The sequence below is a fragment of the Calliopsis andreniformis genome, chromosome 3 (genome assembly GCF_051401765.1).
Source record: "Calliopsis andreniformis isolate RMS-2024a chromosome 3, iyCalAndr_principal, whole genome shotgun sequence".
NCBI classification, from domain to species: Eukaryota; Metazoa; Arthropoda; class Insecta; order Hymenoptera; family Andrenidae; genus Calliopsis; species Calliopsis andreniformis.
The window spans coordinates 10,433,993-10,448,934 of record NC_135064.1 but is presented as its reverse complement, the minus strand read 5'-3'; the positions used below and the strand labels follow the sequence as shown (position 1 = coordinate 10,448,934).

The 14,942-nt window shown below is 34.5% G+C and overlaps 2 protein-coding genes across 3 annotated transcripts; one reads left to right on the top strand and one right to left on the bottom strand.

Annotated features, from left to right (window-relative positions):
* Positions 1–711: 711 nt before the first annotated feature.
* Positions 712–8,314, bottom strand: LOC143189012 (uncharacterized). 2 transcript variants are annotated; one of them, XM_076393599.1, is made up of 7 exons: positions 8,075–8,312; positions 4,506–4,664; positions 4,295–4,429; positions 3,891–4,028; positions 2,828–3,100; positions 2,608–2,754; positions 712–1,542 (listed from the first exon to the last, which is right to left on the bottom strand). In XM_076393599.1, exons 1-7 carry the CDS (start codon positions 8,172–8,174, stop codon positions 1,478–1,480), a joined length of 1,017 nt encoding a protein of 338 aa, XP_076249714.1. In that variant the 5' UTR covers positions 8,175–8,312; the 3' UTR covers positions 712–1,477. The 2 variants fall into 2 exon arrangements, with proteins under 2 accessions (XP_076249714.1, XP_076249715.1); XM_076393600.1 differs by lacking the exon at positions 4,295–4,429 and having other exon boundaries at positions 8,075–8,314.
* Positions 8,315–8,748: 434 nt separating this feature from the next.
* On the top strand, positions 8,749–11,669 carry LOC143177279 (uncharacterized). The gene is made up of 6 exons (XM_076375144.1): positions 8,749–8,752; positions 8,878–9,018; positions 9,093–9,221; positions 10,616–10,759; positions 11,002–11,118; positions 11,198–11,669. The coding sequence occupies exons 1-6, from the start codon at positions 8,749–8,751 to the stop codon at positions 11,260–11,262; spliced, it is 600 nt and encodes a 199-aa protein (XP_076231259.1). The 3' UTR covers positions 11,263–11,669.
* The last annotated feature ends 3,273 nt before the right edge of the window (positions 11,670–14,942 follow it).

Here is a 14,942-nt window from a genome sequence, read left to right as displayed (position 1 = left end):
GAATATCTAAATTAAAATATCTTTAGAATTTCAGGATGTGAATTTAATGATTCTGTGAAAACAAATTTATAAGTATTTGTATGACAAATATACATGGATATAGCTAATGTTCTTTTAATGTCCCTATCTCTTTTAATTTTTTTTATATCTTCAGATTAGATAAAATATAATCGAGTCATCAATCTGCAAATTACCTTCAAAAGGATGTCTTATATTCCGTATAAGTTTCCCACGAAACTCGTAAGGTTAATGTCCCAATATCTGACATTTCAGATATAAATGTCTCAGTAAATGAATAATCTAAAAATGCATTTCCCAAAAAATTAAATTACGACGTCGTAGTAACTGTGTATACTGGTTTATGGCACTACCTACTTTGCTTTTAATTACATTATAATTCAGGCTTAAAATAAAATAAAATTAGCCTTAGTATTCATGTATCTGAATAAAATCAGCTATTGGAACATTTGCAAGTTTATAACAACTACAAAATATTTTTTTTTTAAATTCAAAAAAACTTCAACCACAAATATTGTTATATAGACCACAGTGAAAACGATGGAATCTATTATTCTCTTAGCTTCAATTAACACGCCTTATCCATTAATGCGTAATTTATTTAAAAAAAATAGTAACACAGGCAAAATCGTCAGCGATCTATTTAAATTCTTCATAACATTAAAAACATGTGGTACAAAATAAACTCAATACTCGTATACAACATTTTATATCATACATTCATATAAAACATTCTAGAACGCTTTTGAATTAAAAAAGATGCCCTATACTTTGGCTGAGCTTACAATTTTATAAATACGAAGTGATTCCCGCTCAACTCAACTTTAATATTAAACATTTCAACGTGAATAGCTAGTTCACAACCTTCGTTGTAAAAAAATAAAATACTACTCTCTTCCATAAAAAAAAACGTACATCCGCCGTATCGATAAATCGCAATACATCAACACGTTGCGCGCCAAATTCGTTTCGGCATCGATTCGATTAACGACAAAACTCTTTAACGCCATCAAAAATCTTCCGATCGAGCCCAATCATGAACTTTGCGTGTTATCACGCGAATAGGGGTAAGATAATCGTGTAAACTTTATCTTAGAGAAAATGGTACGCGTTTCTTTGGCATTTGCGCGCTCTCTGAACGATCCAGCGAGAGCAAGAACAAGTCGTAGCGGCACGGTTCGAGCACGTTAATTGTATGCACCGCGGAGGAAGTTTTTAAACACTCCGATGCACCTGGCATATTCGCTAGTTACACTCGACGCGTAACGTTGTACAATCGCGACACCCGACGCTGTTGTCGCTCAACTTTTTTCTTTTCCGCGCTGATTCCCGCGCCGAGCCTCAGCCACGAATCCTCGAGGCAACTGGAAACGAAAGTAATAAAGAGAGAGCGACATCCACGCGAACGAATGCGCGAGAGAAGATCGAATTATCGGAAAACTGAGCCCTTTAAAGTCATCTAGAGGACTACGTAGAGGAAGAGGCTAAGGAGAACCGCTGAAAGGGTCCCAAGAAATCGCACACCTGAAAAAAGATTGTGGAGTAAATATGCGATCCCTACTGTAAAAATGGTAGTAATATCTCTGTATAATATGGAAACATTGTTCGTTTTATAAATAAAATGAAAATAGTCTTAACACATTTTCGTCATTTAGTTGGAAAAACCTTTCAAATATGAGGGTCTGGTGTTCAAAAGCAGAGAGTGATGTAAATTCTTAAAATAAGAACAATTCTGAAATCTAAGCCCTAAAATTTAATTTATGCAAGTACAATTTGAAAGATCAGTCAAATATTACTGTATTAGTGGACTTCTTACGTTCTACTAAATATGGATGTCTCATTCAGTTTCAATTATGAAGTCCATACTGTTTGAAATAATATTTATGTTCGTTACTTTGAATTATATTAGACACTTGAAAATATCCAGCTATTTAATATTACACATTATTTATTTATTTTAATGGCAATGAGGAAAATCATGAAACTTAGGTACATGTAGTACCTACAGAGTGTTCGACGACAACTATCAAAAATTTTAAGAGGTGATTTTACATGTCAAAATAGAAAATTAGAAAATCTGAAATACCAAAATTGTGATTAAAGTTTCATTTTAGATTTATGAATCGGTGTAGACATGTTTAAAATTTGCGTAAAATGTGTCTGATTTAGGACTTAATCTACTGCAGTCGTGCATTAGTCAGGTCAGACGTAGCGAAATTACTACAAGTCCCAAGTCAGACACATTTCATGAGCACTTTAGGTGCTCACTCAACAATTAATAACTCGAAAATGAAGCTTGAAACAGAATTTCATTTATCTTCACTTTTATCTTATTTTAGCAATTGATGATTGGTTATTTCAGAAAGCAGAATAATATTTCAAAATTACTTCTTGAAATAGAATAAAGCAATATATTATACTTCAAAACCGAAATAACTATATATAAAATTAATAATGCGTTACTTAAAAAATAGTTTTTCAAATAATGCTATTATAATATAAATCTGTCCAAATCGAATATGAAATCCGACAAATCCTATTCATCTTCATTTATTATTAGAAAGGTAGTCACTGTACTGTACATCTTACCTTCGCTATTGACACACTTGTCATTCTCTCTATCAAAACCATCGGTGCACACGCAGATATTCTCTGTACACTGCATCGCTTTCGCCGTCGCGTTCCCATCCCCAATCTGATAACATTCGAATGAGGATCCGCAATGTTCATCCAATCCTATGCATATTAACACCAATGATAGGCCAAAGTATGAAATAAGATAGATTGTAAAATAAAGAAAAGCGCATACCTTTGTCCTCGAAACATCGATTCATCTGGCGCTCAAAGTGAAATTTAGGTTGGCATTGGCATATTTGATCAATGCACACCGCGTTTGTGAACGTTGTGGAGCATTGCACATCCTCGACACAACTTTGTAGAATTTCTGCTACAATCGGTAAACATGTTTTCTTGTTATTACTGATCATAGTCTCTGGGCCACAACCACAAACACCATAATTGGTGCAGATTGCACCTTCGATGTGAGTACACTCCTCCATATTCCTGCACGATTTTCCAAGCTCTATAAAAAGGTACTGCTTTTATTTTTTTATTTTATTTAATTGCTTAAACTTGAACCGTGTAAGAATTTTTATATAAACGTTTGTAATTCTTTTGTGATACATATACAGTGATTCACAAATGTGTTCACGAGCTACTGTTAAATTCATATGCTGAAATTTACAAAATACTTTACTTTTAGTAGTAATCCTTTGCCTTGTTATGGTTCAAATATTGAAACCATTACACAGTTATATTACCGTTATATTATTATATAATGATATATTACCATTTGGTTATATGTGGAATAGTTATATTACCATTCAGTTTATTAAGATATCTCCTCATTCTTCCGAAGAATGGAATATGCTACCAAAGTGCAATAACTTATTTCGATATTACCTTACATATTTCGTTTATTTGAATCGACTAATACAAGGAGACAGAAAAATCATAGGCAAAGGGTAAAAACTAAAAAACTTAGATAAGAATGAACGCTGTTATTGACATAGAGTCTGCTAGAGTCTACGTGATATATTTTTATTATTCTCACTTAAATATAAAAGAATTTATAATGAAAATTCAGAATATACATATATCATATCTTGTTTCTACATTCCAAGCAACATCACATTAATTTTATAAATATTTAATATCAATAGGCTTTAATCAATATCTTCGTATCTTTAAATTCGAGTTGAGAGGTAAACGTAAAAAAACTGGAATAGAGATAAATAAAAAAATACACCACAAGAATGTGATTAAACTCTGTATGTGTGAACGAATTTATGAATCTCTGTATGCATGCGTACCAATTGTTTTGTAGCAGGTATTTCCTACATGGTGATAACCGTCTATGCAACTACAGTGGCCATTCCGACACGTGGTATTCTGAAGTAAAGCCGAGCATTGTTTCTCTTCGACGCATGGTACGTCAATGGCGTTGGCCTCTGAAAGGAGATCAAAATCAGAGTTATGAAATATTCAAATTGTTTCCTGCAATTACTTATCTACGAATATTATCTGCATGAATTCTTTTCAGTGGAATACCTATTCCGAAAAAAAGGAATTCGTCACTGGAAATTATTCGGAAGAAAACTTACTCTTCCCTAATGAATAACAGTCGGCGTTCAATTAATCTTTTATTCATTTCTTATGAAAACCACGAGAAAATTTAAGCATAAATTTAACTTGTAATTATAGAGTTCGTTCTTACTTTTAAGGCACTGTTTCTTGTCAGTTGACATAATGTAATCCTTGTTACATAAACATTGGCTTATCGTGGTGTTGCAAAAAGAATTTGGTATACAGTGCTGATTAACTTTGCAACCATTGACAATGGTGGACGAAACTGAAAGACCATTACATACCTTTGTATTAGTAAAAGCGTTAGTGTCAGTGTCAAGACGGCAGAGATGTAATTTTACCTGCGTTTCTACTGCTGTGCTGAGGGATATTCAGACTGGAGCAGTGCTTACTTTCCGAGCCGTTCTCGCACACGCAGTATCCATTTTTACAAGTTGCATTTTTCAGTGCGCTATTGTAAGTAGCGCACTGTTCATTCTTTTGACAAGGAAACGGTAAATCTACAGTAAATAAAAGATTACTATTATTTTTACTTTATTTTCATTTATGTTTAATCCTTTGAATGCTACAGGCACATAATGTACATAAGTATTACAGTGTGTTATTGCCATAAGGCAAGATATACAGAAATAACAATAGTTCAAATGGAATAAGTTTCATATAACTCGACATTCAATTCAACACTGATCATGAATATAATTAATTTTAATTTTTAGCACTCATCATTTATTTTAAACTCTTTTTGTATAAAAATTCACAGAAACTTACTTTTAAATTATGCTTAAATTCTTACTTCTGGTGTCCAGATCAGTTATCATTTCAAATCTTCAATTGTCACAAAACAAAGAAACTTAGCTGATGTATGCTAACATTAAATGAGAAACTCTAACTCAGTGGTAACTTGAACTGTTCACTGGAATCACAGACACAATGTATATGAGAATGTCAAGGGCACTCCAAATATTCATACATATACCTAGTTGATAAATACGATTTTAACTTTCATATACAATATTTATTCTACGCTTAAATAATTAAATTTATGTGGATAATAATTTAAGCATTAAACAGTTAAAATAGTGTCTATTTAAAAGATTCCAGAAAATCTACTCATCTTCACAGCGCCAAATGTGCTTTCTTTTAAAAAGGAAATGATAACTGCAATCTGGGTCGCGCGCTTCCAAGTATTTATGTTTATACACATACCGACGAGCTTCTTCGGTACCTTAATGACAATGGGAACAATCGATCGGTGCATGCAAGTTATTAAAACGCTGCTCTACTATGAAACTGATCGTACTTGCTATACCTATATGGACGATAATTTATATTTCTGTGAACGAAAACTGATGGCTCATTTCTTTTTCCACTCGCATGCCCCAGAACACGTCATAAATTATTGGAGCAAATGGGTACCCAAATTCGGAATAAAAGTTAATTTTATTAAGACGATTGTTATTGGAATACTTGCTTACAGTTTTTCTCGTCTTTCCAATGATATCAACAAGTCCTCTGCGTTTTGAAACGAAACTTACGAATGTTTACACACAAGCTACAAGAACGTTCCGAAATACTGAGGAACACGTGTTTCTCTCGAAACGATGAAATCGTATTTCGGTACGTCGGTTACCGCAAGTAAATTAACGTTAAATCAATTACTAAACGGGATTCAATTCAACCACCACTCTGCCTTATAATGCCCTATTTTCAGGAATGTATTTAAGAAGAAACATTAAGAGGTAGAAGGAATTTGCTTCATTTGATAAACGTTATTATTAGGTTTATCCCAAAGATAATGCAAACACTATTGCTTTTTTGAAAAGGATAAGTTAAAATAATTTCTTGGTACCTATAGCATGACTATTATCAGTTTGTAGAACCAGTTTGCATTACTTGTGAAATAACATAAGTAAATTAAATAAATCTGTATTATGGAAAATATAATTTGTAGTCTGCTTTTTAAATAGAGTATTATTCATTTCCTTTTTCTCTAGTATTACGTCCTTTAAATTTTCTTATGCTTAAGAAAATATTTAATAATTAAGAGACTTAAATCAGTAAGTCCCAAATGTTTTCTCTTGCTGCCATCTTGTATATCCTTTGAAAATCTCATATCTCATTTCTGGTCCCTATTTATTATTATATATATTGTCTATTCCAGCTCCATATATTCTAGACTAAACTACTTATTCTTAATTTTAGTAGTGTTATAATAATTATTTAAAAAAAAATTCTTGGAAAATTAAAATGTATTATTTAAAAATTTTCTTTCTTCATTTCTCTACACTCCCCTAAAGTTAACGCTTGCTGTATAAAAAGAGAATTATATCAATGAACAACCAATTCGATATATTAGAAGATGGAAACGACTGTAAATACTGTAGCCCAAAACTAATCTTCACTAAGAGCACGTATATTTAATTGATACCTCCTAGTGTAACCTTCGGCATCCTGGTATCAGTTTCAAAACGAAAACCATACTGATTTTCATAAAGTACAGACGCCATTTACTCGCATCGAGTTAATACGATTTTAATTACACTCCACACCAGTGCATTCTGTGCTCGTTTAATTATACCTACGATCAGCTCGATATCACGGTAAAAAATCTTCCGTTAGAAGACTAAAACGTAACACCGAAGAATTGTGAAGACGCTTTGTAATTACTACAAATAATTGAAATCAACGGGTTAGCCTTGCGGATCAATTAGCAAAGACTTCGCAATTTAAAGTGTCAAGGAGACAGAAGTTTTAAGTAAGTTTAATGCGGCAGGCTAGATGAGAGAGAAACGCAGAGGAATTGGAAAACTGGAAAATTTAGAAAGTTAACTGTCTGTAAATTCGATTCCTCATTTGCTTATGAGGACAAAATAAAGAAAACAGATAAATGGTAAATAGGTATTACACAATGAATGTGAAATAATAAGAGCTGTAAAAAAACCAATTTGTAACTACGACACCATAACAGATGACTAAGTATAGGTACAAGATTTATCTTTACGTGAGATCACCTGGATACATGAGGTCACCTCACAAATATTGTGGTTTTTTACTTCACGTTTAAGTTTAGAAAAATAAGAACTTGTTGAAAACGGTATTTAAAAATTATCTGAAATGTAGAAAATATTTTCTTAAAAATAAAGTAATTTTCAGCGTCATTTCAAATACCTATAATATGTATGTATAACTTCTTAGTTACACATTAGGGTGCTTTCCAGCTAGAGACACAGATGACAGAGTGTAACACTGTGTTCAACACAGAATGTTCCAACAGAGACACAGCGTTACAATGCTCGACACAACAAAAATCTAAGTTAAAGCGTATAATGTATGTTTCCTACCATCAATACAAAATTTTCATCTTCATACCATAACAGTATACATAGTCAGTAAAAAGACTCTAAGAAAGTACGCAAAAACCAGCCGCGGTAGATCTCCGCATCTACAGAAAGAGCATTACGAATTTATTGTTCTCGTTATTGTACTTTCCATTAAGTAAAATATAATTTCACGTTTCATTCTCTGAAATTTCAATAACAACTAAATTAGAATTCTATTAATCTTTACAAAACAACATTTTCTCAATAAAATTCAGCCATTAGTTTGCATAATTTATTTTCTTAATTATATCATAAATAGCTCAAACCTTAGTTACTTCTTGAAACATTAAAATTATAACTTAATTAGGTACGCTAAATACTCGTGTATAGGTTCATACGAATATAATGTACTTTGATATTGCACTAAGGAACTAAATCATGTTCCAACAAGTACTTTACACAGTACAGCAGTGTAACAGTGTGTCGTAGCTGGAAAGCACAAATTGCAATTCAATCGTGAATCTGTAACGAATCGATATCTCTTTCTCGCATTTGAAATAGGTGTCGATCGATATCAAACGATTCCTTACCGAACTCCTCAGCGATCGTGCAGTGACATATCGCGACGACAGCAACAAGAAGGCAAAGAATGAGGTTCGTCGTTTCGCCGGAACAGATCATCGCTGACATTCGAATCTCGGTCTCCTGTGCTTCCTTGCGAGCTGGCAGATATCGGTTCGCGATCGGACATCGATAGCACGCGACTGACGAACGCGAAGCCGAGTCCAACCGGAGTTAACAGCGTTCTCCCACCATCGTGATTTTCGTCCCGACTCCTCGCTGCACGCCAGCTGCTGTTTACCGTTAAGATCAACTCTTTTCCGGAATTTCGAATCGGCGATCGGAAAACATTTTCGCGCCCGCTGTCTACATATTTTTATCGCCTCCGAGAATCAAGAGCAGCCCAGAAATTTCACTTCGAAAGAGCGCAGCTGCAAGGTCTGTCAAACATGTTAAAAGATTCAATTTCTCGCGGCGAAGAAAACACGCGCAGAATTTGAGAGGTTTATAACGCGACAACTCAGCTCTTACCTCTGATTCACTCGGCTGTGTGCATCAGAGATAAATGTAAAGATAACGATTATCATTGTAGGGTGTGTGCTACGTTATGCTGTGGGCCAGTTTTCACGGTTTCTTCGCCTAGAAGCGTTTGAGTAATGAGCCACGATCGTAACTGAATCAATAATTTTTCGTTGATTTTGAGATGGGTAGGCGAGCCTTCGCGATTGTTCTGCTCTTCTCGATTTTGGGCTCGTTTTCGTGCTGTGCACGTGAGTGTCGAATTTTCTAATATTCTGTTAGAAGTGGAAACGGAGATCTTGTTCTGTTTTAGAGGAGTACGGCCGCGCGAAGATTGGCGAGAGATGCGAGAGGGACAGGAATTGTATTCAGCATTCGTATTGCCGCGTACAAATGACCTGTCTTTGCGATCAATATTATTCGCCTACTCTTGACAGGTCGATGTGTGTTGCTAGTAAGTATCTTTCAGTGATATCTTCTTGGTAGGTTAGAAAAAATCAGATGTACAGAAGTCATTGCTTTCGATAGGTGAAGGATTGGGTTGCACGGATGATTGGACGTGCAGAACTATGGCGAATGCTGAATGTAGGCAAGGAAAGTGTACTTGCAAGGACACCTATCTTTTAGACACGAAGAATTCTTCGAATTGTATCAGCAGTAAGTAATCGTCATACTTAATGAGATATTTAGGAAAATTTTAATAGTTTTGCCTGTGATCACTTGCGTGGGATCTTAATGATTCTTCAATCGACTTTTTAAATGTACTTTCTCATTATTACAGTAAGGGTTTCTGTAATCTCAGGAGGCTGTTTTAGGCCGTATTCAATATTATACAAATATTTAAAAATTCAGTCAAGCAACTATGATTGAAACTATACAAATGAGTATGAGATTGTAGACAAATAAGTAGTTAAGTGTTAATGTGTCGATTTTGCTGAAACTGTATACAGAGTTCTAAGTTTCTTCATTATTCATAGATATGCGAGAATAATTATTTAGACTGAGAGATATAAACAAAATGATGAAAAAAAATTCTTCTAGAAAACATACTTTTCAAAGTCTCTATTGTCCTTTTTTGATCAAGTTCTATATTTTTCTGCATATTCTTATAGAAAATCTACTTATAAAAATACATAATAGTTCACTAATATTAAAATTTAACTTATAAATAAATAAAAATGCATTTTCATCTTTTTGAAAGTTTAAGAGAATACACAAAACTAGAGTTTCCTTATTCCAAATCGATTAAAAATTTAGTGAGTACAATAATGTACCTATAACAAGGAAAACTTGTATTATTTCAGTAATCTAATCTCAAGATACTCTAGTCTGACGATAATTAATATTTCCCAACGTTATTCAAACAAACAGTGAGTAAAAAGTCAATCATCACTTCCTATGAAATTCGCGATCTAAAAGTTTCAATAATATAAAAAATATTTTATCTACGTAAAAAATTTGTCTTCAGAAAAATTCGTTAGAGTTAAAAATATCTTTAATTGTAATTTGAATAGATATTTAAATCATTAATACATATATTTCATTATATTCTCTTTGATGGGCTATCCCAAATTGGTATCAACTTATAAATAACATTATCGCAAAAAAATTTCGGCCATTACTTATTCGTGGTAATATTTACCTATTTTATTACGCTACACATATTTCTCCGTAACACTGAGCAACGACTGATTATAATGACTCATTCTAGGTTTCATCATACATAAATGCCACAGCTTTTACGTGTCCTAGAAATTATCCTCATTTTTTATTCTATGTTTGTTATCAAACATAAGCGCTAAAACATTTTGATTATATACCGTAAATACCTCAAGAACAAAAGCTATATTCTTATGTATTTTCTCTTTTTATCTATGTATAATAGGACTTCTATTAACGATCTTAACACAAGATGCAAGCTAACAGTATGAAGTATAAAATAGTTCGAAGATTTCAATAAGTAAATTTAATACTTTTTTTATTTCTTCATGATCAAATACACATGTCACTGTACCTACCAAAACCACATAATTTAACATTTACATTTACAGGGCCATTCAAGGAAGGTGATCGTTGTCAAAGGAATGACGACTGTCAAGACGCATTGGGCCACGCTATGTGCATCAATGAACGCTGTCAATGCATCTCAAATTATCACTTCGCCAATATCACTGGGAAATGCGTTCTAACACGAAGTAAGGACGAATATTCTTTTTTACTTCTTTATTCGTGGCATTTTATATCACAAAACAAAGCCACAGTGAGATTTAAATAATTGTAACTTTCTGTTCTACTCAGATAAATATACATTCGCATATATTTGGTAGAACAAGCCTATTAAATTGTTATTTCCACGAACGCCGTACAATTGTTTTCAAGAATCAGCATATCACGACTGAGGTAAAACTTAAACTAAACAGTCAAATACGCTTTTCAGGTCTGTACCACTCATGCGTGGTGGATTACGAGTGCAAGGGCTCTAGTAATGAAGACGTCCTTGAATGTAGAAACAGTGAATGCGTTTGCAAGGAAGGAGAGGCTGGTTGTAATAAAGGTTAATTACAATTAATTGTACGTCGCGATCTAATTTAGTGAACACATCTTTTCACCAACACTTTCCTCTTCTCTTTTAGCTTCTCTCTACTCGGCCATTGGGATCCCTGTGATGCTTTTACTACTTCTGCAGCGGCTAATTTAGTGTGCCTCTTCAAATAAATTTCATCATTTTTGTTTCGATTTCTCGAGGAAAATCAACATAAAAAGATTGCTATAAATCAACGTATCGTTGTGTGTCGAACAAATTATTTATACTTTTTATGGACGATGACGTTTGTTTGCGAGTAATACGATTAAATACACAAACTGATCACTCGAAATAAAAGAATGACATTGATTCTCGTCGATTTTTACGACGTCAGAGATAAAAGTTTAAATGTAAAATAAAATAAACTTTAAAATTAAAAAGAAATTACGTGCGAAATTTGTACGAAATTTAAGGAATTGGGTTATTTCATAAGTAGCGTCTTTACAAGAAAGCAGTAAGAAATTTTATGAAACATATTTAAATGCTATTTTGAAAATTGTAAAAAAGTATGACTTAATTTACTCATAAAAAGGTAACCTTCCGAAGCGATAGTACTCGTGAAATGATTTACAATAGAATAATGTGTATCAACTATATTTCTATCCAAATAACGTTACATAATAATTTTATTTGAATAAATATATAAATAAAAGTTTATTTCGATAATACCCAGCCCAGTTTCTATACAGCTTATAACTTATCATATAACATAATAATACATATATCAAATATATAGTTTTTCACATATATTGAAAATTTAATAACTTTCAATACGTTATAGCCATCTAGTAACGGCAGCTATAAACAAAAGGTCATTGTTAGATTTAAGAACCCACACCAGATACAGTAGAACAGTGTATAAAATAAGAATGCAGCGCTATCAGTGGCCAGAATCTAAATTACAATACCGACGTGAAATTACATACAGGGTGTCCTGATAAGTTAATAACTAATTGACTAAGTAAATATATGCAAGATGGTAACTGGTTGATTAAGTTCACATAAAACTTAAAAACTTTCAAATTAGCTACAGTTCCTTAACAATTATTTCAAGACCTGAATTCATAGAAAGTTTTTCAAAACAATTTTTAGATTAATAAACATTATCTTATACATATGTATTTAAACAGTTCACAACCATTAGCTTGGACAGAGCAAAAGAAGAAATAATGAAATCCCTAATAAGCGATCTTCATATTACTACAGAACAAGCGCTGAAACGAAAGAGTATCAAGAGAAATATATGAATACATGAGGCAACTAACCCCAGTAACAAGAAAGAAACAAGAGATCAAGAAAAATATATAAGTGGCTGGGCTAGCTTCTTAAAAAATAAGAGACAAGCCACGAATGCTCCAGAGAACGAACAAATTAACATGCAAGTCTATCTGTCTACCCTTATATCTAATACAAAATGCACAGCCATTAGCACGGACAGAGCCGCCCCAGGTCTCACCTCGAGGAGGTTGCTGTGCTGGAGACCCACAGGGAGATAGATGGAAACAAAGTTCCATCGATCTCCCTTTACAAAAATCTTAAACTAACAAGCCAAAGACATGAATGGAAGCCAAGTTCCATGCATGCCTTTAGCTTCGACCTTAGAGTAGGAAATTGTCGAGTTATCATAAGGAAGGGTTTGGTTAAGTTAGACTCTACCGCTAATGCAACCGTGAAATAGACGAGCGATGGTGTGAGCTCTACCACCTTGAAGGCCGGTAGGTCGGAGTGGCGCACGGCACTACATGATTCAGTCAATTGTCCATTGCTCCCTGCTGCCACATAGGAGCTACCGAAGTAGACCTAATTCCGACAGGCTGGTAAAGAGAATGTGCAAAAGGCGGAAACGTGTAGTTTCCACAGTCGAGTGTGTCTTTCCACACACCCTACTGTGTCCGTCGCGTCACTCCTAGTACAGACCCCCAAGAGGAGAACACACTCCACCGACCGACGATTCCACGGTTGGTCACATGCTTCTACCAAGAGAAGCAGAGGTGACTTCCTCACCAAAGATGAGGAACAAATTTCAAGAAAAGAAGTTAAGAAATGACAACTCGACAATTGTACAGTGATTTTACGCTAGAGAGGCAAAGACATGGATGGAAGCCAAGTTCCATTCACGCCTTTGCCTTGGATCTTAAAGTAGAGAAGTGCCAAGTAATCATAGAGTGGAGATTGGGAATATTTAGAGTCTACCGCGTAAGGCAACCATGAAATAGACAGTCGGTGGTGCGAGTCCTTCCACCTTGAAGGCGGGTACTAGGAGAAGGCGACTGGCACCTCACAGCACAATCAGTTGCCTGATTGAACTGTGGGGTTTCCACCTGCAAGTGTGTCATACCACACACCATTCGGTGTCCACATCGTCTCTCGCTAGTACAAACCCCCAAGGGAAGAAGAACAAGCTCCATCGACCGCCGATTCCACAGTTGGACATTTGCTTCTACTAAGAGAAGCACATAGAACCTCCTCACAGAAGGTGAGGAGGAAGTGTTCGAGCAAAGAAAGGTAAAAAGTGACAACTTGGCAGTGTTACAAAAATTTTACAATAGAATCTTAGAAATAGGATCTTAAAAATATTTTAAGCGATTGCGACTTGTATACTAGATGCGGTGAATCCCTCGGCGGATGCGACGTCTTCGTTCTTCAGTCTTCAAGTAAAAAGTAAGAAGGGAACCAGCGATGAAAAGAGAGAGTATGAAATGAAATGTATAAAAAACTGGGACAGCCGCCCCAACAACAGGAGCAAAACGAGAGATACATACTTCGAATCAAGGCGAAACATAATTAAACAAAGAAGGAAATTGAGCGAGATTGACATATGATTGAATTCTTCTTTAAATACTTTCATTCGATGGTTACCTAAATCCTGGAAGCGTAAAAATAAAAAATGTTAATAACATCCCTCGAGGTATTGACGTCTTCGTTAAATGAGTAATCTGCGTACAAGGAGTAAAGAGAAAACCAGCGAAGGAAGAGTATGAAAAGGATTATGTCAATAATTGGGGAAGCCTCCCCAAGAATACCCCAACGATGGCACAGCCATTGGCCCGGATAGAACCGGCTCGGGTCTCACCACGAGGAGGTTGCTGTGCAGGAGACCCATATGAAGAACACAGAAAGGAGAAAGGATTGACAGAACAATCAGTACTCTGAATCAAGAGAGTATATAGTTAAACAGAAAATAGAAGAGAACGATGTTGGCATTTTATTGAATTCTTCTTTTAATACTTTAATTCGATGTTCACCTAAACCCTGAAATGTTAAAAATTAGAAATTGAAATGAGATCCCTCGGGGGATACGATATATTCGTTCGATGAATGATCTTCATACGATGATAACTGTTACCACTGATAAAATCAACAAGAGCATAGAGAGACATGCAGCAGCGAAGAAAAGGAGGAATAACAGAAGCCTATTAGTGATTGCAAAAACAAGAGATGAACCAGTGTTCAAGAGACATCTATAAATGAATAAATGACTCTCCCCAAGAATATGTGCAAAACCAGAGTTCAAGAGAAATACATAAATGGAACTAAAGTTCCATCAACCTCCCTTTACAAAAATTTAAAAATCTTATAACTAGTAAGCCAAAGAGATGACTGAAAGACAAGTATAGGAAGTAGAAATAGTAACTGGATTCTATTGAATCCAAAATGTAACGGTAATAGAGACAAAGCACAACATATAGCCCTGTAAGGGGCGAGGTACATGTAAAAGGGGGAAAACAGAAAAGAGGGGTACCAGTTGAAATAAATTCAAAATTTGAGCAAAAACTCACCGGTTGTCCAAGATG

Excerpts from the sequence above, each read along its gene's own strand:
- LOC143177279 (XM_076375144.1), top strand. Across the intron at positions 9,222-10,615 it reads TTCTTCGAATTGTATCAGCA|GGCCATTCAAGGAAGGTGAT; the intron begins GTAAGTAATCGT and ends TTACATTTACAG. Across the intron at positions 10,760-11,001 it reads GAAATGCGTTCTAACACGAA|GTCTGTACCACTCATGCGTG; the intron begins GTAAGGACGAAT and ends TACGCTTTTCAG.
- LOC143189012 (XM_076393599.1), bottom strand. The coding sequence starts at position 8,174 with ATGTCAGCGATGATCTGTTCCGGCGAAACGACGAACCTCATTCTTTGC. Across the intron at positions 4,430-4,505 it reads GCACAGCAGTAGAAACGCAG|TTTCGTCCACCATTGTCAAT; the intron begins GTAAAATTACAT and ends ATGGTCTTTCAG. Across the intron at positions 1,543-2,607 it reads CAAGTGTGTCAATAGCGAAG|GTGTGCGATTTCTTGGGACC; the intron begins GTAAGATGTACA and ends ATCTTTTTTCAG.